This window comes from Ctenopharyngodon idella, chromosome 2, assembly GCF_019924925.1.
Source record: "Ctenopharyngodon idella isolate HZGC_01 chromosome 2, HZGC01, whole genome shotgun sequence".
Lineage (NCBI taxonomy): Eukaryota > Metazoa > Chordata > Actinopteri > Cypriniformes > Xenocyprididae > Ctenopharyngodon > Ctenopharyngodon idella.
In genome coordinates, this window is record NC_067221.1 from 42,268,896 (window position 1) to 42,294,150 (window position 25,255).

The 25,255-nt window shown below is 38.3% G+C and overlaps 2 protein-coding genes across 10 annotated transcripts in view; one reads left to right on the plus strand and one right to left on the minus strand.

The window, feature by feature from the left end:
• mau2 (MAU2 sister chromatid cohesion factor) overlaps positions 1-25,255 on the plus strand; it is a 266,008-nt gene that overhangs the window by 206,729 nt on the left and 34,024 nt on the right. The window lies entirely within an intron of this gene.
• si:dkeyp-68b7.12 (titin) lies at positions 749-17,836 on the minus strand. Of its 3 annotated transcripts, XM_051863828.1 has the most exons (15): positions 17,718-17,836; positions 17,307-17,503; positions 14,229-14,571; positions 14,052-14,154; positions 12,773-12,917; positions 12,173-12,255; positions 10,831-10,938; positions 9,242-9,360; positions 8,721-8,886; positions 6,476-6,573; positions 6,284-6,355; positions 5,507-6,181; positions 5,172-5,311; positions 3,348-3,943; positions 749-3,206 (listed from the first exon to the last, which is right to left on the minus strand). In XM_051863828.1, exons 3-15 carry the CDS (start codon positions 14,314-14,316, stop codon positions 1,616-1,618), a joined length of 3,984 nt encoding a protein of 1,327 aa, XP_051719788.1. In that variant the 5' UTR covers positions 14,317-14,571; positions 17,307-17,503; positions 17,718-17,836; the 3' UTR covers positions 749-1,615. The 3 variants fall into 3 exon arrangements, with proteins under 3 accessions (XP_051719788.1, XP_051719804.1, XP_051719797.1); XM_051863844.1 differs by lacking the exons at positions 17,307-17,503; positions 17,718-17,836 and adding an exon at positions 16,802-17,209; XM_051863837.1 differs by lacking the exons at positions 17,307-17,503; positions 17,718-17,836 and adding an exon at positions 16,749-17,209.

Genomic DNA, 25,255 nt, shown 5'->3' on the forward strand with positions numbered 1-25,255 from the left:
CAATCATTATCACATTATTATGTTTTTGATTTACAAGTCTTTTATATCACAGGGCAACTTTGTTGTTTATAATAAACATTTTGTGATTTAAAGGGTTAGTTCACCTAAAAATTACTCACCTTCATGCCGTTCTACACCCGTAAGACCTTCGTTCATCTTCAGAACACAATTTAAGATATTTTTGATAAAATCTGATGGCTCAGTGAGGCCTGCATTGCCAGCAAGATAATTAGAAAGACATATTTAAAGTAGTTCATGTGACTACAGTAGTTCAACCTTAATGTTATGAAGTGACAAGAATACTTTTTGTGTGCAAAAAAAAAATAGAAATAATAACGACTTATTCAAAACATTGCTTCGAAGCTTTACGAATCTTTCGTTTCGAATCAGTGGTTCGGAGCGCCAAAGTCATGTGATTTCAGTAAACGAGGCTTTGTTATGTCATAAGTGTTTCGAAATTTCAATAGTTCACGTGACTTCGGCAGTTTGAGACGCGATCCGAACTAGATTTTGTTGAAAAGTCATTATTTATTTATTTATTTATTTTTGCACACAAAAAGTAACCTCGTCGCTTTATAATATTAAGGTTGAACCACTGCAGTCACGTGAACTGAGGGTGAGTAATAAATTATGTAATTTTAATTTTTGGGTGAACTAACCCTTTAATATTATAAATAGCCCTAATACTGACTAAAATATACCTGAATATGAGTCCTTCAGTAAAAAACAGCAACACTTACACCATAAATTTATATATTGAAAATACTAATTTATTGAAATGAAATGCATAGCGTGTTGAATGTATACAACAACAGAAATACATATAAAACAACTTCCTGTCTATACAGATTGTCTTATTCTTGTGTTTTATCTGTATGTATTTGTCCTTTTGAATGCATTAGCATTAATAACACAATGATCACAACATTAAACCATTCCAGTTTTAATTGATAAGACTGTTAACTAATTAATGGTAACACTTTACAAGGTCGAATTTGTTAATATTAGTTAATTCACTAAATAACATGAACTATCAATATATTCTTACAGCTTTTGTTCATGTTAGTTCGCAGTGTTGTTAACAGATACAGCTTTTGAGCTTAAAATGTAAATGTTAAAATTAACAAGAACTACGATTAATAAATGCTTGAAAAGAATTTATAATTGTTAGTTCATGAAACCTCATTGTAAAGTGTTACCATTAATATTCACAAGGGTGGCCTGAGTTTATTTTGTATGAATATTGAGATTTAGACCAAGACTTGAATGTAACAACGTAATTAGAATGTAATAAATGTAACAATATTTATTAAATGATTTAAGATACATTACTAAGCTATACAAACAGTTTTTCCCTCCATATTTATATATTTATCTCAATTAGTTTATTGAAAAATGAGAATCAGAATATTAAAAAAAAAAAAAAAAGTGTATAAAAGGGTTTGGTGAATACAACTTTCTTTGCACATAATATTTTACAATACATGATCATGTTATGGAAGCTTGTTTCCGCCACAGAACACAGAAAACACACGATGCAATCCTGAGAAAAAACTGCAATTGGCTTTTTAATCTGTGGTGGAAACGAGCTTCCACATGATACGCTTTAGTTCCGTTAGTCAGTTTTCCCATCTTTCCTGCTGTCCCAGTGAGCGCCGGATAACCGGTCTGTGTTTTCTTTCTCTCTGCTCCTCTTCACTGTGGCGCGAGCGACGGCTTCATCGAAACACATGCTGATCCCGCTGTTCCTCTTCACCTCTTTCTCTGCTTCCCTGTGGAGATCCTTCCTCCGATCCACCGCACAATCCAAAGTCCCGTGGCTTTCCCTCGAACCCTCCTCCTCCTGCTTCTCACACTCTTCCAGAGCGTCTCTGTGCACTTCCTCGCTCTGCGGTTCATCCGTTTCGACGCACGCCGCGTCCGTGGGCTGTGTGTGTTTGTGCTCAAACTGTTTCCTGAAGGCCGTAAGTTTGGAGTTTCGAGGTTTGGGTGGGACGACGGGAACCGCTTTGACTTGACTCGCCCCTTTACGCGGAGAAGGTTTGGGAGCCGTTGATGGGATGTGATCTGAGATCTCTTCCTGCTCCTTGTGTTCATTTTGTTCCTGCTGAATCTCATCTGCTTCAGGATCATCTCTACCTTCTTTTCCTTCAACTATCTCCTCAACGTTTCCCTCAACAAAACCTTCTGTTTTTACGTTCACGTCCTCCTCAGTGTTTCGTCCATCGCTTTCCACTAAACCTTCTTTTATTTCTGCTTGTTCTCCATCTTCCTCCTCACATTCTCCACAGCTTTCCACTAAATCTTCCTTTCTTTCAGCTTGTTCACCTTCTTTTGCACTTTCCTCTTCTTCCTCACATTTTCCACTGTTTTCAGCTAAATCTTCATTTCTTTCTGCTTCTTCTCCATTTTCTTCCTCACATTCTCCACTGTTTTCAGCTAAACCTTCTTTTATTTCTGCTTGTTCTCCATCTTCCTCCTCACAATCTCCACTGTTTTCCACAAAATCTTCCTTTCTTTCAGCTTGTTCACCTTCTTTTGCAGGTTCATCTTTTGCACTTTCCTCTTCTTCCTCACATTCTCCACTGTTTTCAGCTAAATCTTCATTTCTTTCTGCTTGTTCTCCATCGTCCTCCTCACATTCTCCACTGATTTCCACTAAATCTTCATTTCTTTCCGCTCGTTCTTCTTCATTTGCAGGTTCCTCTTCGTCCTCGCCATTATTTCCCTCTATTCTCCCTTCAGTCATGCTCACTTGTTTTTCTTCTTCTTTCTCATCACTACATTCTTCTGCCGATCCAGTCTTTGCATCTTCCTCAACATCCTCACACTTTTCTTCCTCCGTATCTGTTTTGTTGATATTGTTCTCACACTCTTTCAACTCCTCACTCTTCCCATCCTCCTCCACTTCACTCAGCTCTTCTTCGACCTTTCGTTCGCTTATAATTGCTGATTGTTCCTCCGGCGGCTGATCTGGAGGAGCCGATGAGATGCAGTCGGCGGCAGTGGGCTCATCGGTCAGTATCACCTCGCTGTTACCATGGTAACCGTCATCATCCAGCACCTGTTGATCCTCCGCACCGGGAAGCTCATGAATGCTGAAGTCATTGGTCTCGGTTTGTTCGGGATCTGGTGAAGAAGGTATCGAATCCGGTCCAAAATATGTGTCCTCTCCACTTGCTTCACTCTCTGGTTCATCTTCTTTTCTGCACACATACAAAAGGCGTAAAATATTACACATTTTATGTTGTTTCAACCCAATATTATTGTTTTTCTACCTTGAAACACTAGCGGAAGAGATTATTATTAATGAATAAATTTATATTTGGGAACTGTCATGTACTTACATCAGTGTGTGTTTATCATTCTCATCATCCTCTTCTTTCTTGTTTTCATCCGTCTTCAATACTTCTGAACTGAGATGTTCTTCACTCTTGTCTGTTAATGCAGGAGCGGCAGGAACCTCGTCTTCTGATTGGTCGGCATCTTTATTGTTCTCGTTCTGCATCTCATCTAAGCATTCTGATTGGTTACTACAGTGAACATCTGCATCACTAGTAGACGTGTCAGCGGTGGTTTGTGGACCTGACCAAGAGAGTCCCTGAAAACACCGACTGGATGGGAGACTGTGACAAAACATGTCCTCATATTCAGAACCTTTATCAGACTCATCATCATCATCATCATCATCAGCAGGACTGTAGTCATCATCTGAGGATAATGACAGAGCTGGCAGGAAGGGGCAGGACTTGTAAGGCAAGCTGTGTGATTTTCCAGGAACAGGCCTGTGTGTGAACGAGGGGCTGCTGATTTTAGCTGCTGGTGCTTCAAAGTCATTAGTGCAGTTTTGCAATGGGCAGGAAACGGCCTGATTATCCTTGTTTTGATCCTCCTCTTCCTCGTATTCCCCTTCAAAACAAGGTGCTTCGACTGAAAACTCAACCTGGAAAACAGAGAGAAAGTGGTAAAATCAATTAATCACAAATTATTCATCAGGCATAACATTATGACCACCTTCCTAATATTGTGTTGGCCCCCCTTTTGCCGCCAAAACAGCTCTGACCCGTCGAGGCATGGACTCCACTAGACCCCTGAAGGTGTGCTGTGGTATCTGCACCAAGATGTTAGCAGCAGATCGGACTTGTTTGTTCAGCACATCCCACAGATGCTCCATTGGATTGAGATCTGGGGAATTTGGAGGCAGAGTCAACACCTCAAACTTGTTGTTGTGCTCCTCAAACCATTCCTGAACCATTTTTACTTTGTGACAGGGCACATTATCCTGCTGAAAGAGGCCACAGACTCCAGGGAATACCGTTTCCATGAAAGGGTGTACATGGTCTGCAACAATGCTTAGGTAGGTGGTACGTGTCAAAGTAACATCCACATGGATGGCAGGACCCAAGGTTTCCCAGCAGAACATTGCCCAAAGCATCACACTGCCTCCGCCGGCTTGTCTTCTGGTGTCATGTGTTCCCCAGGTAAGCGACGCACACACACCCGGCCATCCACATGATGTAAAAGAAAACGTGATTCATCAGACCAGGCCACCTTCTTCCATTGCTCCGTGGTCCAGTTCTGATGCTCACGTGTCCACTGTCGGCTCTTTCGGCGGTGGACAGGGGTCAGCATGGGCACCCTGACTGGTCTGTGTCTATGCAGCTCCATACGCAACAAACTGATGCACTGTGTATTCTGACACCTTTCTATCAGAACCAGCATTAACTTCTTCAGCAATTTGAGCTACAGCAGCTCGTCTGTTGGATCAGACCACACGGACCAGCCTTCGCTCCCCACGTGCATCAATGAGCCTCGGCCGCCCATGACCCTGTCGCCGGTTCACCACTGTTCCTTCCTTGGACCACTTTTGATAGCTACTGACCACTGCAGACCGGGAACACCCCACAAGAGCTGCAGTTCTGGAGATGCTCTGACCCAGTCGTCTAGCCATCACAATTTAGCCCTCGTCAAACTCGCTCAAATCTTTATGCTTGCCCATTTTTCCTGCTTCTAACACATCAACTTTGAGCACAAAATGTTCACTTGCTGCCTAATATATCCACCCACTAACAGGAGCCGTGATGAAGAGATAATCAGTGTTATTCACTTCACCTGTCAGTGCTCATAATGTTATGAGTGGACAAGGAGCAATGACACATGTAGAAACACACCTGGTTTGAAGCACAGCTGTCCATCAAGTCCAGGAACCCGAAAGCCTCCTGTAAATCCATCGGCAGGTCCTGGTCTGGAAACTCCATGTCCTCGTAGTAGATCGTACTGACCGGTGCTGGTGGGAGGTTTCCTCTCATTTCTGTGGGAAACCACATGTTCATGTAATGAGGAATCAAAATTTCCTTTCTATTTGGAAATTATTTAAGATTTAAGGCAAGACGTTTTTGCACCTGTAGTGTCTGCACACTTGAAACTAAACTGCAAAAACTACTCATTCAAGTTTGTGATCATCAACACACATTTACATGTCAGTGAATGATAATCAAAATATTACCCATGTAATCCTCGTCTACATTTTCCTCTTTGACTTCTGGCGTTGAAGCTTCTTCTTTATTCTCCTTCACAGACTCCTGATTCAGGCTATGATCTTCTTTCTCTGCTTCTTTGACTTCTTCTTCCGGCACAGTCTTTTCCTGTTCTGGAATCTCTGCCGTATCCTTCCCACAATCCACCTGGTTTTCTAGGCAACTACTGTTGGTACTCTCGTGAATGTCATCACTTTTGCTTTGTGAATTCCCGTCTGTGCTCTTAACGTCCTCATCTTCTCCCGCTTCCTCTGCGTCTCCTTGCAGGGTTTGTTCTTTCTCGTTCCAGCCGCCGTGCAGCACACCCAGAGCCAGTCCAGATGTTATATGAAGCGGGACGGTCACAGAAAAAGGCCCAGATATGTGGATACCGGCGCGGCGGTCTGCTTTGCTGGTCATTCCAGGCGATCTGGACACGCCCTGCGACGCCCCCTCGGCTCCGTTGGCTCCGCCCCCAGATTCCAGTCGATTATAAGTGCCCGGAGTCCCTCCGCTCACCATACTGACCTGAGCTCCGCCCGTTCGCCTGTACGTCACAGCATATCCACTGGACACACCCCCTCCAGCAGAAGCCACACCCTCTGAGCTGCCCGAGGACGTGGACAGAACCAGAGGAGGAAGATGAGCTGGAGGATGCTTCGAATCTGAGAGACATGGAAACAAACACGTGCATGTGGATGCTTCATGAATTATTATATGAATTCTTGTCAAATTAATTAAAGCAGCTGATGAAATGCTCCTCATACCTTCTAGTGCTAAAGGACCGGAGCTCAGGGAGTCCATGCTCTTCGCAGGCCTCAGCGTCACTTTCTCTTTGTCTGTGCGATGAGATCAAGTGAAGATGATGAGAAACAAAAGCAAAGAATTAGATGTGAGAGGGGAAGGACTTATAGTCAATTATCTGTTGATCTTTAGTCGTGCGAAACTTCATGCAGTACCTTTAGGGCTGTATTTGCTCTTCTTGCGGGGATCGTGGAGTCTCCCGCCCAAATTAAAGATGGATCTCCACTTCCTTCCTTTGAGGGAGTTCTTCCTCCTGAACACAACACAGATGATCAAGGTTCATGGTGAGTACGTGGTAAAAGAGTACAGCAGTTTTGGCAATTATTACTTAACTTTTAGGCACCTGTGGCATACTTTTATCAACTGACTTGATGTGAGTGATGTTACACTTGGGTTAATAAAATAAAATTAAACTAAATAAATTAAAAAATAAAATAACATGAAATGAAATGAAAGTAAATAGTAAATAAACTTGATTGGGGATGCACTAATTCTAATCTTTATACATACTTTATAGTAGTGATGTTATACTTGGGTTAATAAAATTTAATTAAATTAAATAAATTAAATTAAAATAAAAATGAAATGAAAAAAAAAGTAAATAAACTTGATTGGGGATGCACTAATCCTAATCTTTATACATACTTCATAGTAGTGATGTTACACTTGGGTTAATAAAATAAAATTAAATTAAATTAAATAAAATACAAAATAAAATAACATGAAATGAAAGTAAATAGTAAATAAACTTGATTGGGGACGCACTAATCCTAATCTTTATACATACCTTATAGTAGTGATGTTACACTTGGATTAATAAAATAAAATAAAATAAAATAAAATTAAATTAAATTAAATTAAATTAAATTAAATTAAATTAAAATAAAATTGAAATGAAATGAAAAAAAAAAAGTAAATAAACTTGATTGGGGACGCACTAATCCTAATCTTTATACATACTTTATGGTAGTGATGTTACACTTGGGTCAATAAAATAAAATAAAATTAACTTAAATAAAATTAAAATAAAAATTAAATGAAATAAAATAGTAAATAAACTTGACTGGGGACGCACTAATCCTAATCTCTATACATACTTTATGGTAGTGATGTTACACTTGGGTTAATAAAATAAAATAAAATAAAATTAAGTTAAATAAAATTAAAATTAAAATTAAAATAAAAATGAAATGAAATGAAATAAAATAGTAAATAAACTTGATTGGGGATGCACTAATCCTAATCTTTATACATAATTAATAGTAGTGATGTTACACTTGGGTTAATAAAATAAAATAAAATAAAATAAAAATGAAATGAAATAAAATAAAATAAAATAAAATAGTAAATAAACTTGATTGGGGACGCACTAATCCTAATCTTTATACATACTTTATGGTAGTGATGTTACACTTGGGTCAATAAAATAAAATAAAATTAACTTAAATAAAATTAAAATAAAAATTAAATGAAATAAAATAGTAAATAAACTTGACTGGGGACGCACTAATCCTAATCTCTATACATACTTTATGGTAGTGATGTTACACTTGGGTTAATAAAATAAAATAAAATAAAATTAAGTTAAATAAAATTAAAATTAAAATTAAAATAAAAATGAAATGAAATGAAATAAAATAGTAAATAAACTTGATTGGGGATGCACTAATCCTAATCTTTATACATAATTAATAGTAGTGATGTTACACTTGGGTTAATAAAATAAAATAAAATAAAATAAAATAAAAATGAAATGAAATAAAATAAAATAAAATAAAATAAAATAAAATAGTAAATAAACTTGATTGGGGACGCACTAATCCTAATCTTTATACATACTTCATAGTAGTGATGTTACACTTGGGTTAATAAAATAAAATTAAATTAAATTAAATAAAATTAAAATAAAAATTAAATGAAATAAAATAGTAAATAAACTTGACTGGGGATGCACTAATCCTAATCTTTATACATACTTCATAGTAGTAATGTTACACTTGGGTTAATAAAATAAAATAAAATTAAGTTAAATAAAATTAAAATAAAAATGAAATGAAATAAAATAATAAATAAACTTGATTGGGGATGCACTAACCCTAATCTTTATGCATACTTCATAGTAGTGATATAATAAAATAAAATAATAAATAAAATAACATGAAATAAAAATAAAATAAATAGTAACAGAAGAAATAATACTTATGAAGAATCAGTAGCAGAACTAGATGTGAATATCCAGTGGCAGTTTGGCAGGTGCTGTTCATCTTTCTGACCACTAGATGGCCACAGCATGTTACAACACTTTAAGTGCAGTTGCGAGGAAAGCATCAATGCTTCATTTCACCATCACTACTTTATAATACGGATATCGAGATGCACTTTACATGTCGTCAGTCTTACTTGTCAGTGCCATCAATAATAGCGTGGTACGACCGCATGGCTGGAGGTCCGTCTCCAGGACTGAGGTTTCCTGGACAGTGTAAAGGAAAGGATTTGAAGAAATGATCGTCCTGATTGGACAGTATCGAGGGCGATGGGAGGGACTTCCGGCGCTCCACAGTCAATCCTGTGTTAAAACATGAAACTATCATTCACCACACTGCTGTCTACTACTGTCTTGTTTTCCAGCACAAATATCTAACCATTCTTAAATCAAGATACATTTACTGGAGAAGAGAAATGACTGAAGATATAACTGAAAAAATATAAAAATCAGGAGAGTGACATCTCTCTTCTCTGATGATGAGGGAGGGGCAACCTGTCACTCACATGAGATCCACCAACAGCAAACCACAACCATCCAACATTTGTCCTACATTTGTTATTGTTCCAGAAGTGTTTCACTCGGATATACGGCACAATAGAGAAGAACAGACCAGTGCAACTAAAGATTCATGCTGACTTTAAGGAAAATAAAATACCTGTTCCAGTGAAAACCTCGGCCACATGAGTGAGAATAAACTCCACCACGATGGACTGAACCCGAACCTCCATGAACGCTGCCGTGCCGTTAAAACCAGTCGACTCGATGTCCTTCGATCTGCAGATAATTATGCACTGATTTACTAATGACAAATAAAAGCTGTTCCTGCAGCTCAAGTGTTAGAGAATGACACTTACAATGACTGAGTCTTGCTTTCTGAAAAATTTATCAAAATTAAGTTTGTGCTTAAAATGTAAGTATTTAAAATCTTTTTTAACTGACTTGAAAACAAGGGGCAGAGGGCTTCTCATTTTGGTATTTTTAATGCATAATCTTAGAAAAGAAACCTGTCGAAAATCGTGATTTTGTTCTGACTGATGTGAAACTCCCGGACGCAGCAGATGCTAAACTAAAACCTGAAACCCGAATATTTCCAGCTAAAATTAGCAGCAGATGATTTTACAGTGGTTTGACATTTAAATAGAGTGATTTTTAGTATAATCACGAGCCGTGTTCACACTCGACTCAAGTCCATCCGTCTTCAGTGATGGTTATTATAAAAACACAAAATACTGTGTAAAAATACAATAAAAATGAAAACATATTTACAGAACAGCCTGTAATTTACAATTTAACAACATAAAATGTAACATCAAATGTGAAGTGTCACACAGGGAATTCTGGGAATGACGGTTACGGCTTTTCACCGTAAATTACAAGATGATTTGTTCTTTTTTATTCCAAAAACTGTACATTTAACAGTGAAAAATGACATTAAATGATCTACTTCTGCTTTCCATCGTATATAAAGGAATTAACCATTAACCATTGAACAGGTTTACTGTCTTTTACAGTTAAAATTACAATCATTTACAGTAGCTCTGATTCCATACAAAGTTGCAAATTTTAACTTGTGCGCAAAATTGGAATATGGCATAAAACATTTGTGTATAAATCACTGTTTCCATCCCATGTGTTCAAGAGAACAAAATTGGCTCAAAATACCAGTAATGAAAATGTAAGTTTCTGCAATCGGGCTCTTTCTCCCTCCATCATAAATGAGTTGGTCTCAGAGCGTCAGACGAAACACAATAAATGCTGTCATGTGATCTTGCGTTCGGATGCTGGTGTTTGGGAACACAATCATGTGACACGCTTCTGGAGGGAATTAAACCAAATCATTCTGATGACAGACTTTGACTTTTCAGAACCACCAAACATTTGAGATGCTGCGATGTGATCCACTGGTTAGTGCAGTTATCCAATCACAGCCTCTGCTGAGGCAACATCACCTGAGGTTTTTGTGTTTTCATCGTAGTTTATGCACATGTCTTCTTATCAGATAAAAAATTATCCACCTCAATTGATCGCATATGTATTTTATGAATTTATGCACATCTTGGTGTTTCTATACAGATTTTTTTTAATGCCATATCCCAAAATACACATAAAAATCACATAGCTAGTGTATACTTAAGTATAAGCACACTTCTGGTAACATACTGAAATGTATTCGCTAAATAAACTGTAAGTCGCTTTGGATGCAAATGTATAAATGCAGTTTAAATGTAAAAGAATGACACATACCTGAGGAGGTTTGGGGCCCAAACGATGGCGAGGTTTCTTGCGTGCATGTTGGTCTCAGCTGCAAATGTGGACATTTTGACCAGATGACGCATCAAATATTCCAGAGTTCTAAAGACAGCGAGTGTTAAAGGAACACAATGGAATTAGATTTATTCTGTCAAGCTCAAGAAAGAACAAAAACACCATAAAAGTTTGATGATATAAGTACAGTATTTTCCGTGTCTATATGACTTGTGCACAAAGTCTTAAGTTGTTACGCTCTTAAAAATAAGGCTCCAAAAATGGGTTTTCACAGCGATGCCAAAGAAGAACCAGTTTTGGTTCCCTTTCAGTGATCAGTTCTTAAAGTCATAGTTCACCCAAAAATGAAAACACTGTCATCAGTTACTCTCCCTCATCTCGTTCCAAACCTGTAAGATTTTTGTTCATCTTCGAAACACAAATGAAGATATTTTAAATGAAACCTAAAAGATTTCTGTCCCTCCATTGACAGCTACACAACTACCACTTTGACGCTTCAAATAGTTCATAAAGAGGTAATAAAACTAATCCATATGAACAGAGCGGTTTAATCCAAATTTTATATAGAGATTTGGTCGCTTTATATGATGAAGAAATTGAATTTAGGCTTTTATTCACACATTGATCAGCGAAAATATCAAAAGCTCAAACGTACTTGCTTGATGCGTGAGAACAAACCTCACTGGTTCTTCCGGAAGCTCAAATGTGCTGCGTAACACGAGAATGGGTCCCATTTTATATTAAGTGGCCTTAACTACTGTGTACTTACATCAAAAAATAAGTATAGTGTACTTATTGTGTTCATATTGAATTGCAAAACACTTTTGCTGCTATTGAGGTGGATACGGGTAAAGTTAGGGAAAGATTTGGTGGTATGGGTAGGTTTAATGCTAGGGGTCAACAGTGTAATTATCAGTGTAATTACAGAAATTAATTACAGATGTAATTACATGCAGGTGTTTTTAAAATATAAGTACAATGTAAAAACAGGTATGTACACAATAAGTGCATTGTATCAAATGATTAATTTAAATGTAAGTACACAGTAGTTAAGGCCACTTAATATGATAGCCGTTTACCATAATCGATGTGTGTGTTGATGAATGTTTATATGATGACAGAATTTTCATTTTTGGCTGAATTAACCTTTTAACAAAACGACACACAGCCATTCATATGGACGACTGCTATGATACTTTTAATTTCATTTATTGGTCCTTTTTGGAGCTTGGCAGATGTTTTGTGAGTGAGTAAATGAAGTTTAGTTTTTGGTGATCTGATATCGTAAAGCGTGATGGAAGAGCTTCATATCAGTGTTCACCTGTAGTGAGGAACAGGTAAATCCTTCAGAACCTCTTTAATCTTCACCAGCCTCTCGTCCTCCAGCTGGACAGCCACTGCGTCCTGCAGAGAGAAGATCACGTCTCAATTCAAAGAGCAAAATACAATTTCATTTAAAGCAAACGAAACGTTATTTTACGTTTCATTTGTCAGCTGTTTTTTAAAAAGTTGCCAACCAGCACCAGCATTTTCGATAATTTTCACACAATATTTTGTTGCATAAATACCTGAACATGTGTCACAATACGTCAAAAAGAAAGAACAGAGCTTCTGCTTTTAAATTCTCACTATTTTATCAACACAGTTTCATCAAAAGGCAACATTTTGAACACAAAGCTGAGAAAATCATGTTTTTGTCAAAGATTTCATCCGGAAACACAGACGGAGATCGAGTCCTTTAAAATAAACTGAACAAAAAGTTCTTGGAACTTATTTTTGTTAGCCGGGCTGCTTTCAAATTTCATATCATATGAATACAGCCATTATATATTTTGTGTACATGTATTACATCAGCCATTGCTTTGCAGAAGCATTTATCAGCTCAAGCACTCCCAGGGAAATGTTCTCATGAAAGACTCACGGCGAAGCGGTCGTAGAGCTCGTATGTGAGCAGAGGGTTGGGCAGCTCTCTGAAATAGGCTTTACACAGCGAGCTCACGCAGTGAATGTCCTGCAGATACACTTCCTTGTTCAGGTCAGGAGATCCTTCAGTGTCAAACTCACTCCTGCACAGACAAACAGACAAAAAACACCTTCATAAAGGTCCTCAAGCCTTTAAATGAGTCGTTCCACGAAACCGGTACGATTCGAGTCCCTCTGACCTTTTTCAGTGTATTTTATCTATTGGGTCACCAAAATATATTTTTAAAAGCTTTTTGTATTAATTGAAATGTCTCCTTTAAAAACATGACATACATTTTATCTTCATATTAGAAATTATTTTGTCATGTCCCTCAAGGCCTTCTGTGAAAGTGTACTTGGGATATGAATAATAAAATGAGAAAAAAGTCCATTCATTTTGACATTCCCATAAATATCCATCCGTGCTTTTTTTAAATTCATGATTATTAATTGAAATCACATTATTCAGTTCCGTACCTCAGTAAATCCTCAACCCCGTTACATCAAATAAAGATAGAAAACTATTACTTGTGAAAATTATCTTTGTTATTTCTTAATGTCACGCATGCCATGTGCTCTCCATTTAATCACTAGATTTAGTGGCCAATTTGGACAAAAAATCTCAACCCCGTCACACCTACATTTTTATTATTATTTTTCTTTTTAAGTTTATGAAAAAGTAATTTAAAGTTAGTTGAATTCTGTCTGAAATGTTCAGAGCAATCATAAGAATACTGATTTTAGTTCAAATTCTGAAGTTAAGCCTTTGATCAGAAATGATGAGGTTGTTGTCACAAAAAGTGCCCATTTCAGGCTTTAGTATAGCAAAAGTGTGAGATTTTATGTAACTTTTTATATTTGCAATTACTGAATTAGTGTGAGGGACATCTGATTAATAGGAAAATGTTGATTTTGTCACAAATACATTTTATAATAATATTCAGAGAGCTCCTATAGTGTCCATAACTTAACATAATGACCAATAATAATAATAGGGATTTGATGCCTGAGATGGGAAAATATGTTTTTCTGGAACTTAAATATGTCATTAATATTGTGGGTTGTTCAGAAAAGTAATACATTTTGGTAAAAAATCTAAAAATGTGTAAGTCCAAATTGTACCGGTTTCATGGAATGACTCAAATGTCTCTGAATCTGCTGGTGTTTAGAGGATTTTCGTGACCGTATGAAGTCAGTTCTCTTCAACTTCACACTAGTGTTATTTTAGTATCACACACCTTAATTTCTGTGTGTTGGATGAGACTCCAGACAGTCTGTAGATCCCGTCCACGATCCCGTGTTCCTCGATGAACTCACTACAGCTGCGTAACACTTGAGGAACTGTTCGTGAGAGACAGAAAGAGTTTGATACGGAAGCAGAAAAACACATGAAAACTCTGTGAGAATAAACTCACTTTCTTGCGCGGTGGAGGACAGATGCTCCATCAGGTCACATCCGAACACTTTGTCCCGATTGCCTCCTTTTCTCCGGCCTCTCCTCATCTTGCTCGTCTTTTACCTCCTCTCTAACATTCAGGTGTGTGTGTGTGTGTGTGTGTGTGTGTGAGAGCTGATTTAATGAGCGTTTGTGTGAACTGTCAAACCTCACATGACGGCTGCTGTAGAATATCTAACGCTATTACATCAGTTTAATCCTGATTTATGATCCGGTGCTGCTCCAGAACTTCACTGACGAACCACATCCTGCATCACTGCCTGATGGAATCGACACTTCATATCTAGAGATATGAAGTATATCTGTATAAAAAAAGAAATACATACTTTATAATACATACATACATAACAAATCTATGTTCATTCTTAAAAATAAAGGTTGTTGAAGGGTTGCTACACACTCTAAAAATGCTGGGTTAAACAACTCAAGTTGGATTGAAAATGGACAAACCCAGAGGTTGGGTTAAATGTTTCCCAAAGTGCTGGGTAGTTTTATTTAACCCAGCTATTGTTTAAAAATTACTGTATTGCTCGCTTAAAATGAACCCAAAATAGACTGGAAATTAAAAATCAATTGTTTAATTATTATACATTAAACATATTAATACTTGTTAATTTCCAACATATCAGATCCTTTAAGTTCTGTAAGTTGTGAGGTGGAGCCTCCATGGATCGGACTTGTTTGTTCAGCACATCCCACAGATGCTCGATTGGATTGAGATCTGGGGAATTTGGAGGCCAAGTCAACACCTCAAACTCGTTGTTGTGCTCCTCAAACCATTCCTGAACCATTTTTGCTTTGTGGCAGGAGCATTATCCTGCTGAAAGAGGCCACAGCCACCAGGGAATACCGTTTCCATGAAAGGGTGTACATGGTCTGCAACAATGCTTAGGTAGGTGGTACATGTCAAAGTAACATCCACATGGATGGCAGGACCCAAGGTTTCCCAGCAGAACATTGCCCAAAGCATCACACTGCCTCCGCCGGCTTGTCTTCTTCCCATAGTGCATCCTGGTGCCATGTGTTCCCCAGATAAGAGACGCACACGCACCCGACCATCCACGTGATGTAAAAGAAAACGTGATTCATCAGACCTTCTTCCATTGCTCCGTGGTCCAGTTCTGATGCTCACATGCCCACTGTTAGCTCTTTCGGCGGTGGACAGGGGTCAGCATTCTGATACCTTTCTATCAGAACCAGCATTAACTTCAGGAGCAATTTGAGCTACAGTAGCTGGTCTGTTGGATCGGACCACACGGGCCAGCCTTCGCTCCACACGTGCATCAATGAGCCTCGGCTGCATGGGTCTGTCCTGTCTTGAATCAGCGGTTCAGGATGCTGCAGGTGTTTTGATGGTGTGTTGTATATTTTCTTGGCACACTTTAGTACCAATTGAGCCTCATTTAAACACCACAGCTGACCTGAGTATTGTTGCTGACCATGTCCATCCCTTTATGACCATCTTCTGATCTACTTCCAGCAGGATAACACACGTCACAAAACTCAAATCATCTCAAAGTGGTTTCTTGGTCATGACGGCGAGTTCACTAAACTCAAACGATCTCCACAGTCACCAGATCAATCCAATAGAGCAGATTTGGGATGTGCTGGAACAGGAGATACACAGCTGATAAATCTGTGGACCAAAATCTCTGAGGAATGTTTCCAGCAGAATTAAGGCAGTTCTGAAGGCAAAAGAGGTCCAAACCGGTACTAGCAAGTACTATCTAATAAAATGGCCGCTGAGAGTGTGTGTATATACATAAGCAATAACATTTCTTCCATTTACATGCGAGAATATGAGATTTAGCCACCAAAGTTACCATATTCACAGAGTCAGAAAACTGGGGATTCGAAATATCTTTAAAAACATGATAAACTAAGGAATGAATATTATTAATTTTTCATTAATACTGACAGCCAATTAAAAACAGCCACCCAAAATTGGGTAAAATGACAGTAGTAGAAAACAAGACTTCTTATCTTATGTCATTCTCAATCAAATGTACCTTTTTTACGATCAATATTGATGCATTATTACTCACATGGGACATAACTGAAAACTCCATTAACTCAGCTAACAGGGAACGTTCTCAGAACATTGTGGCAAGGTTACGAACGTTAATAGAAAGTTATCAAACATTCTCAAAACGTTAGCACAAAAACATCAGTTATACGTCATTCATGGAACTTGATACATTTTAGTTCATCTAACGTTTTTTTAAATGTTACAAGTTTCAGAATGTAACATTCAAAAGTAACGTTTGCAAATTGGAATGTTGCCTTAACCAAGAAAAAGAGAACAGATCAGAAATAACGTTTTCAAAACTAAGATTCGCCTGAATTATGAAAGTGTGGCCACATAAGCAATAAAACACTCCTCTAGGTTCACAACCACAGGAAACACAAAAAGAACAGCACAAATGCAAAAAGGAAATGCAAAAACAGGACAACATGTACACGAAGAGCACATGCAAACCTGTATATATAACATTTCATCTGCTCCACTGGTAGTTTTGAACCATGACATACTATCTTATAAATCCTTCTCTCCCGTAAAGCTCTGCAGATCCTTCACATCAGGGCTGGGTTGGGTCGCGTGCCACCCTGACACTGTTTCCTCTTCTCAACTTGTGAGTTTTCAACCAAAGTCAAAGCCACACCCTCACGCTTGCTACGTGCTCTTTATATCTTTCCAGAAGTAACATAGAAGATTGATTCAAATTCTGTCATGGTTTTCTTTCTCAAACACCTCTCGAGAGTTTTGCATCACGTTCGTCTTGATCAGAAGTGTATTTTTCAGTAAGTTGGTTCCTCTCGGTCTCTGGTGTTCTTGCGGAAATGACTGATCACATCTGAAGGCCATGAGTGCTTTACGCTCACATCATCAAACAAACTCAGGCCGTTTTCCCCTACATAGGGAACGAGCGTATCCCATCCTATGGCCGTTTGATCCAGCATCTTTAGAGCCAGGCCCAAATTACAAAACTGAGATGAGAAAAACCCAGAAGAAGAAAGAAAACCCTCCGGTCCTTACCTTTCTCTCTGCACCGGCAACAAGCTTCAGTGTAAAGTGTCTGTGACGCAAGAAACCACTAAACTTCCCTCAGTGACTTCCTGAGTCTTTTAGTTTCTGTCTTGATTCTCCATTTCTAATTTATGCCTTTATGTCGTCCTCTAGCTGGTGTCTGCGTTCATCCATATGTGCAACATCAGGCCAGGTTATTTAGCAGCCTAAATATGAGGAAAGACAGATGCAGGGAAATCAGGACACAGACTTTTAAATATATACTATGATTTATATTTATTCATTTATCAACAGTTTGATCCAAATGAGGAACATCACATGCAATTCATCATAAAAGCCAACAATGTTCATAATGCACAAGTTCAGAGTATATAAGCCATATTAATACATGAGCTAGAAAAGAACAACTTATTCACTTACCATGGTATTTTCATGGTACTCCAGGGTACTTCAAAGAATTGCATTGTCCCAACATGGTAAATGTTATGATGTAAAAGCATGGTATTTCTATTGTACCATGTTGAAAAGTTTTTTTTCTAAATGTAAAGCAGAAATGTTCATTTAGTGAAAATGAAAACATTATTTTGCATGTTTTTGCAAATATGCATGGAAAAATGAGGGGAAAAATCATGCTTTTGTAAATCATTATGACATAAAAAGTCATAATTATTACAAAAATTTGACGTAGTATGTCATAATTTCATATTTTTGTCACTTTTTAAGTCATAAATTAAATTTTTATCTCATAAATATATTATAATTTTGACTTTTTGTCATAATTATGACTTTTTAAGTCATCATTTCAACGTTTTAATGTTTCAACATTTTCACTTTTTACATCATAATTTTGGCTTTTCATCTCACAAATATGACTTAGTATCCCTTACATAAAATAAGTATACTTAAAATTCATTTTAAGTACACTTAAGTTTAAGCATGTTTTTAAGTATACTTTATGTTGTAAGTATACCAATATCAATGTACTTGTAGTATACTTGTAAGTGTACTATTTCAATACTACTTGGGACTAAATTGGCCCACTTTTTAGTGTACAACAGTACACTTTTAAGTATACTATAAGTGTAACAGTAGTACACTTTGAGTACACAACTATACTACTACATTTTTCATTTGTACTACTTCCAGATATGCTTTTATTTTAGTTTATGAAAGTACACTTTGAAGTATACTCTCAGTATAGTTTAGTAGTTTTATACTGCAAGTATACTTATAAGTTTTCTTTCGGTGAACTTAACATCTTACAGTTTACTATTTATATATGATTTTTTCACTTTAAGTATACAAGCCCCACTATGTTCCTATTTAAGTATTAATTTTTAAACTTGAAATATACCTTTAACTGTACTTGAGTAGATTTGAAGTAAATTCCTATAGAAACTACCAGTGGACTAAATACAAAAGTGGACAAAATCGATAAAATAATCTTTGTTTAGTTTTGAGGACGCTGATTGGCTATATTTTATGTCATACCTTGAATATGTTCACTAGTGATGGGCTCTTTTAAAACAGTTTTGTGATGCCTCGAAGCCTTTGCAACCAAACTGCCAAAGTCACGTGATTTCATTTGGGTTACGTCACAACTGTTTCGAAATTTCACTGGTTTGCACTAACACTGCTAACAAGTCTAAGGGAATATATCCTCATTTTTTATTATATTGTTTGGTACATTTTCGTTTTTGAGCTCACTTCCTACTCTCTCACATTTTTTAATGAGAAAGACTTTCTTCTCAAATCTTTTTATTTGGGCTATCTAGTAAATTCTTGAAACAATATGAGAATTTCTGGAATGATTCTATTTGATTCTGTTTGTTACACGTGAAAGTTTCTGTTGATGCTCTTTCATGTGGGGTGTTTCAATTTTCCTGTTACTTTAAATAAAAAAACAAAAATCAATGGTTGGCCGCTAGGGGGCGATGATCTAACTCATAAACCAGTGTCTATTTATGGTTTTTACCTGATCTCGGATCGTTTTACAAATGTGTAGACATTTTTTTATGGCATAGACTATTTATTTAATAAAAAGGAAGAGTAGTTAATAGTTTCTTTTTGGCCTGTTAGCCAAGCCTTCCATAAAACAAACAAAACAAGCCCTGCAATTTAATAAAATGACATATATTATACATACACTTCACATTTAATGGTATTAAATGGTTTGTTAATTGCATTTAACAGATTGCACTTTCAATAAAACATTTGTAATTGGCTTGTAAAAGGTGTTTTTATGCATATGCATATTTGGGTTGAGTTTTTCTTTTTTTTTTTTCTTTTTTTTTTTTTTGCATTTACACTGTTCAGACCAGCAGGGGTCGCCAGCGTTTGGCGTTTCGAGCGCTTCGAAACAGTGAATCATTTAGCGAAGCAATTGGTTCAATTGATTCAAAGTTTAATTACTAATGTTCATATCTTGAATCAGCAAATGGCTTAACTGCTACACCTCCTGTGATCCCCTCTATCGCCCAGGGGCTGAAAAGCATATATTTTGCATTTTATATCATATATCATTCTTATTTTGTGTGTTGTGGCTCCCTAGCGCCCTCTATTGACACACAGAGCCGCGTGCACGAGCACATTCTGTTCCAGACGGTTCTGATCCGCCTCTGATCCGCGACCCACTCTTTTAAAACATCACAACAGCCGAGTACAGAGTGTGAATATGAGAATAATACAAGCACACTGAAAAACTGGTGATCTTCCTCAGTATTTTTGTCTTGTTTTGCGGTACAAATATCTACACATAAGTAACTTTCATCTAACATCTAAAAGTAAAGAACATATAAAACACAAAGTAGAGCTTTGAAGAGGGAAAGTTAAATAAAATGCAGCTTCAAAAATGCAGTCAGAAATTATGCTTATTTACATTTATGTGTGTGTGTGAGAGAGAAAGAGAAAGAACGTGTGTGTGTTGTGTGTTTTCACTCAGTGTTCCTGAGATTTCTCTCTCTCTCTCACACACACACACACACAGATGATGACGGGCACACGGAGCGTGGTGTTGTGGGTAATAATAGATCACACGCACCTTGCTGAATCCATTAGAAGCAGGACATTGTGATTCATGTTGTTAATGGCGCGCCGTGACTCGGATTGGACACATGAAGGCGTGTTGGAGAGCGTGTCACATGTGATGTGGGTTTCACAACATTTACTGTCATTCAGACTTACTTAAATGCAGCTTCATTATGAATTAATTTTGATTGTCAACTAAACAATAAAATTAAATAAATTTGTGTCAGTGTACTGCAACAAATCATGTTCTTCCTCAGTATTTTTGTCTTGTTTTTCATAACAAATATCTAAACATTCTTAAATCAAGATGCATTTACTGGAGAAGCAAAATTACCAGATATTAAGACTTGTTTTATGAAAAATTTATCAAAATGAAGTGAGTTTGTGCTTAAAATAAGAATATCTCCCAATGGAGTGTGAAAAATAAAGTTAATTCAAAGGGAAAACAAGATTATTTTTCTGACCCCATTGGCAGATATTTGTTATTAAGCACACATTTTTTCAGAAAACAAGATTTAATATCTTGAATATTTTTGCTGCTCTGGTGGGGCCGGTGGTAACTTCATGGACAGTGGGATGGTGGAGCAGTGGGGTATTTCTGCCACCCCCTTTCCCAGTCCCATCTCCATTCAGTCCCACAATGATTCCCCTATCACCACCATCACTCACATCACCCCCCGTAAGTTTTGTCGTCTCGGGCAATCACAAGCTGTACCTTCTGGATTCCCCGAGTGCTCCAGTGGTCCTGGGGCACCCCTGGCTGGTGCCACAAGGTCCTCATGTGGATTGGGCCGGGAATTCTGTGGTCATGGAACCAGTCCTGTCTTGCGTCTCGATTGGGTGCTGCCTCTTTTCCTGGCTCTGTGTTTCCCACAATCTTTGGCAGGTCTTCAGCAAGTCCCGAGCCATGTCCTTGCCACCTAACCGGCCTTATGATTGTGCCATCAATCTCCTCCCAGGAGCTTCTCCGCCTAAGGGTTGCCTATATTCCCTGTCTGATCCAGAAAGAGAGCCTATGGACAAGTATATTTGAGAATCTCTAGATTCTGGTTTCCTCCACCCCTGGCTCCTTGCATCCTTGTATTGATTATAGAGGTTTGAATGACATTACTATTAAAAATAAGTTCAGCCAAGAGGTTGAGCTCACGCCTTGCCCGATGGGCACTGTTTTTCGGCCAGTTCAACTTCACTCTCTCATCCAGGCTCTAGAAATGTTTAAACCCGATGCCACCTCCCATCTGTTTGGGATTTCTGGGGGAGGGTGGGTATACTATCGCGATACTATCGTCCCCAGGGAGACGGTGGTAGAGTCCCTCTCCTAGGGTGTCCAGAGATGAGTAGAGGAGGCCATACGAGAGAGAGAAGTTCCGAGGGGGTGTCCGGAGGCTAGGTTATTTGTGCCGACTGGATATTCAAGATATTCTGAGATCACTGGCCGCTAGGGATGTGACGAGATCTCATGCCACGAGATCTCGCAAGATTAAAATGTGACAAGATTTCACGTCAAGGTAAAAAGCTGTCTCGCGATAGTGCCATGTCGGAGTGTGAGGGTGAATTTAGGACAGAATATGCCACCGCTACTTTTACATTACGCCTCCACTGTCATTTTGCTTTTTATAGAAATAAAAAACATTTAATTCAGTTGGATAACGGTTGCTTCAATTCCATCCAGCTCATCCGACAAGAGTCGGACATAGTGCAACAGGACTCACTAGATTCACTAATCACGTGACGAGGGTAAGTGACGAGATGACTGACAAGACCATGGCGGAGGATTCATTGCACAACAGAGCCTAAGCGTCTGACAAATGTCTGATCTTGTAGAATGCGGGCTCAGCACCACCGCTCCCTTTTCACAGAGTATGCGCAATCGCGAAATCGAAAGTAAAACGCGAGTTTCAATACCTCGCATTTTGAAAGCGGCTCACTGATGCATGCAAGTTACAACATTTCAAATGCACATGCAGACTATTTTTCTAGTCATGTATTTTGTCATTGAGGATTTCTTAAAAACACTGTCTAAAAATCTCATCTCGACTCGTGAACTCAATCTCGTGTCTCGTCTTGTTTCGTGAGTTGTCTCGTCACACCCCTACTGGCCGCCATCTGGCATTCCTCCATCGAGGTAACACTGTGGTACTGACGGTGGTGGACCGCTTCTTCAAAGACAGCCCATTTCATTCCCCGTCCCATATTACCCTCAGCCAAGGAGACTGCTCAAGTGGTGGTTGATCACATCTTCCGGATTCATAGTCTTCCAGTAGATGTGGTCTTCGATAGGGGCCACCGTTCATTCCCCGTTTCTGGAAGGAGTCTGTCATCAGGTTTTCACCCCCCTCAGACCAATAGGCAGTAACCCCTCACTGCAGAACATGAGATCCAGGATCCAGATCCAGGAGGTGGAGACGGGTAGATTTAGAAATATGTAAAGTTGGAGGAGTTGGATCTGGATCCAACATCGCCCCCTGGATTCCGTGTTCTGCAGTGAGGACCATCTCCCAATGGGCAGTCCGAGCAGGCAAATCAGGATCTGGAACAAGCTCTCCGCTGCCTGACGTTCCAGAATCCAAGCTCTTGGAGTCAACAGTTATCCTTGATTGAATACACCCACAACATCTTGTATGGTGGCTGCCACAGGTATACCCCTATTCCAATGTTCCATTGCGTTTCAACCTCCTTCATTCATCTCTCAGGAGCTTGATGCCGCTGTTCCATCTGCCATAGCCTTCGTCCGCCGGTGTCGTAGCATCTAGAGGAGGAGTGAAGAAGCCTTGGCCTGGTCCTGTCATGTCCCTGGGCTGATCTGTCCATTTTTCCTTGTCTCTGTCTTGTGTTTGTTTGGAGCACATGGGTTCGGATTGACAGTACACCATGTTCTCCGCTGTAATCGTGGCATCTTATCCCACCCCGTGTTATTCCATTCCTTACCTCATTAATGTTTCACTCCCTTCACCTGTTCAGTATCAATTAATCCTTTACTCTCCTATTTTAGTCCCCTCTCGTGTGCCGTCTTGTGCCAGATCGTTGTTTGTGCTCCGTGCAAGCGATTATTCCAGCCTCATCTCATCAATTCGTACTGGAAAACAAGACAGAAATACTTAGAAAATCTTTTTTTGCAGTGTACACAGTTATATAGGATACAGTGGAATGTAAGCCTGGTCAGCTACTTAGATTTTGCATTTAATATAAATAAATAGTAGGTAAAAATAATACATTAAAATAATAATAATAAAGGAGTTACACAGACCCGACAACAAATAACGGCACTCTCAGAATGCAGAAGAACAGTTTATCTGTTCAAAGTCTGATAACAGCTCACACTAGCTCACAAATAACAGCAGGAAGAAGCTCCATCTGTGATGTGAAGATAAATGAGGGGGTGGATGATATTCCTGTAAGTGACAATAGTGACAATGTGCCACCAGCAGGGGTCTCCAGACACACGCCGACACCTCCCACACACACACTTCTGATTCACTGCATTCTTGCCTCTATTGAAGCCTTTTAAATAGCTATATTTATTTATATAGAGAAAGAGATATAGAGAGAGAGATGAACACAGACAAATATGACTCACATTACAACATGTGCCACTGCAAAACCAACAAGTATCTCTCTTTAGATTGCATTTCATGTCGTTGAAGGTCCATCAGCTCTGAACTATTTCAGATAAAATGATTGAAAGGTCATCAAATAAACTTTGAATGTTAAAGCCTTGCTTACAAAAATTAGATTAATGACGCTAAAGAGTTTTGTGCTGTTGCTAAACATTATCTGAGTCGGGTTTTTTGGGTTTTTTTTTTGCAGTGTACAAATATGAACAGCATCAGCTCATACAGAGGGCTGGTTCTGTTAGTTACACAGAAACTGACGCAGCATAAAAACACACACACATGTGCAAGGTGTGTGTTTGTAGTTTGTGTGTGATGGTGAACCAGTTGAGCCTGTCATAACAGCGCAGGAATGAGGGTGTGTGGGCGACGACAGGTGAACCGAAGCACGGCCGGATGTCAGTAGTTAAGTTAGTAGTGCTGCTTAGTTACTGGCCAACACACACACTCACACACAGATTCCTCGATGTTTTTACATGAATCAAAGCTTTCATAAAGACAGATGTGATCAGTTTTGAAGTCTGAATCACACCTGACGTGATGAACGCAGCACGAGTCATGAAATATTTCACAACAAAGAATCAAGATCTTGTTCATTAGCAGAAGCTTTTATCCAGAACAAGAAATGAAGCACACGAGTGAATCATCATGAGAGGAACGAACCACATGAAATAACATGATCACAAACCATAACAGAAGTGTGTCTGAGAGTGTTTTTGTGTTTATGTGTGTGTAGGAGTAGAATGTCCAGTACAGAGGAGGAAGTGTGTCTTTTGCTTCATCACGCTCAGCGTATCACACACTTCAGTTGTGAGTATGAGCGAGTGTGAAATGAGCGGGGTACAATACGAGAAGGACAAATGTGTGTGTGTTACAGTAAGATCATGTCTCAGCCGTTCTGTTCTCACACACACCTGTTTTCCCACAATGCATCACTTACAGAAAGTTCTCAGAAAAGCATGACATTGATGAGACAAACAGAGAAACATTCATTTGTCTATTTGATTGGTGTGTTTTGTTTTCTTCTACTTCATTCGACTGAATTTGTAATGTATTTACAAATTCCTGGAAATTTATTATTAGTATTATACAGAATACACTGCAAAAAACCCTGTTCTTCCTCAGTGTTTCTGTCTTGTTTTCCAGCACAAATATCTAAACATTCTTAAATCAAGATACATTTATTGTGACTGACGATATTAAGTTTTGTTTACTGAAAAATGTATCAAAATGAAGCGAGTTTATAATAAAGCTGATGTGGAATAAAACACATTTCGAACTAATTAATGCATGAAAGAGCAAATGCAATATTTCCCTGAT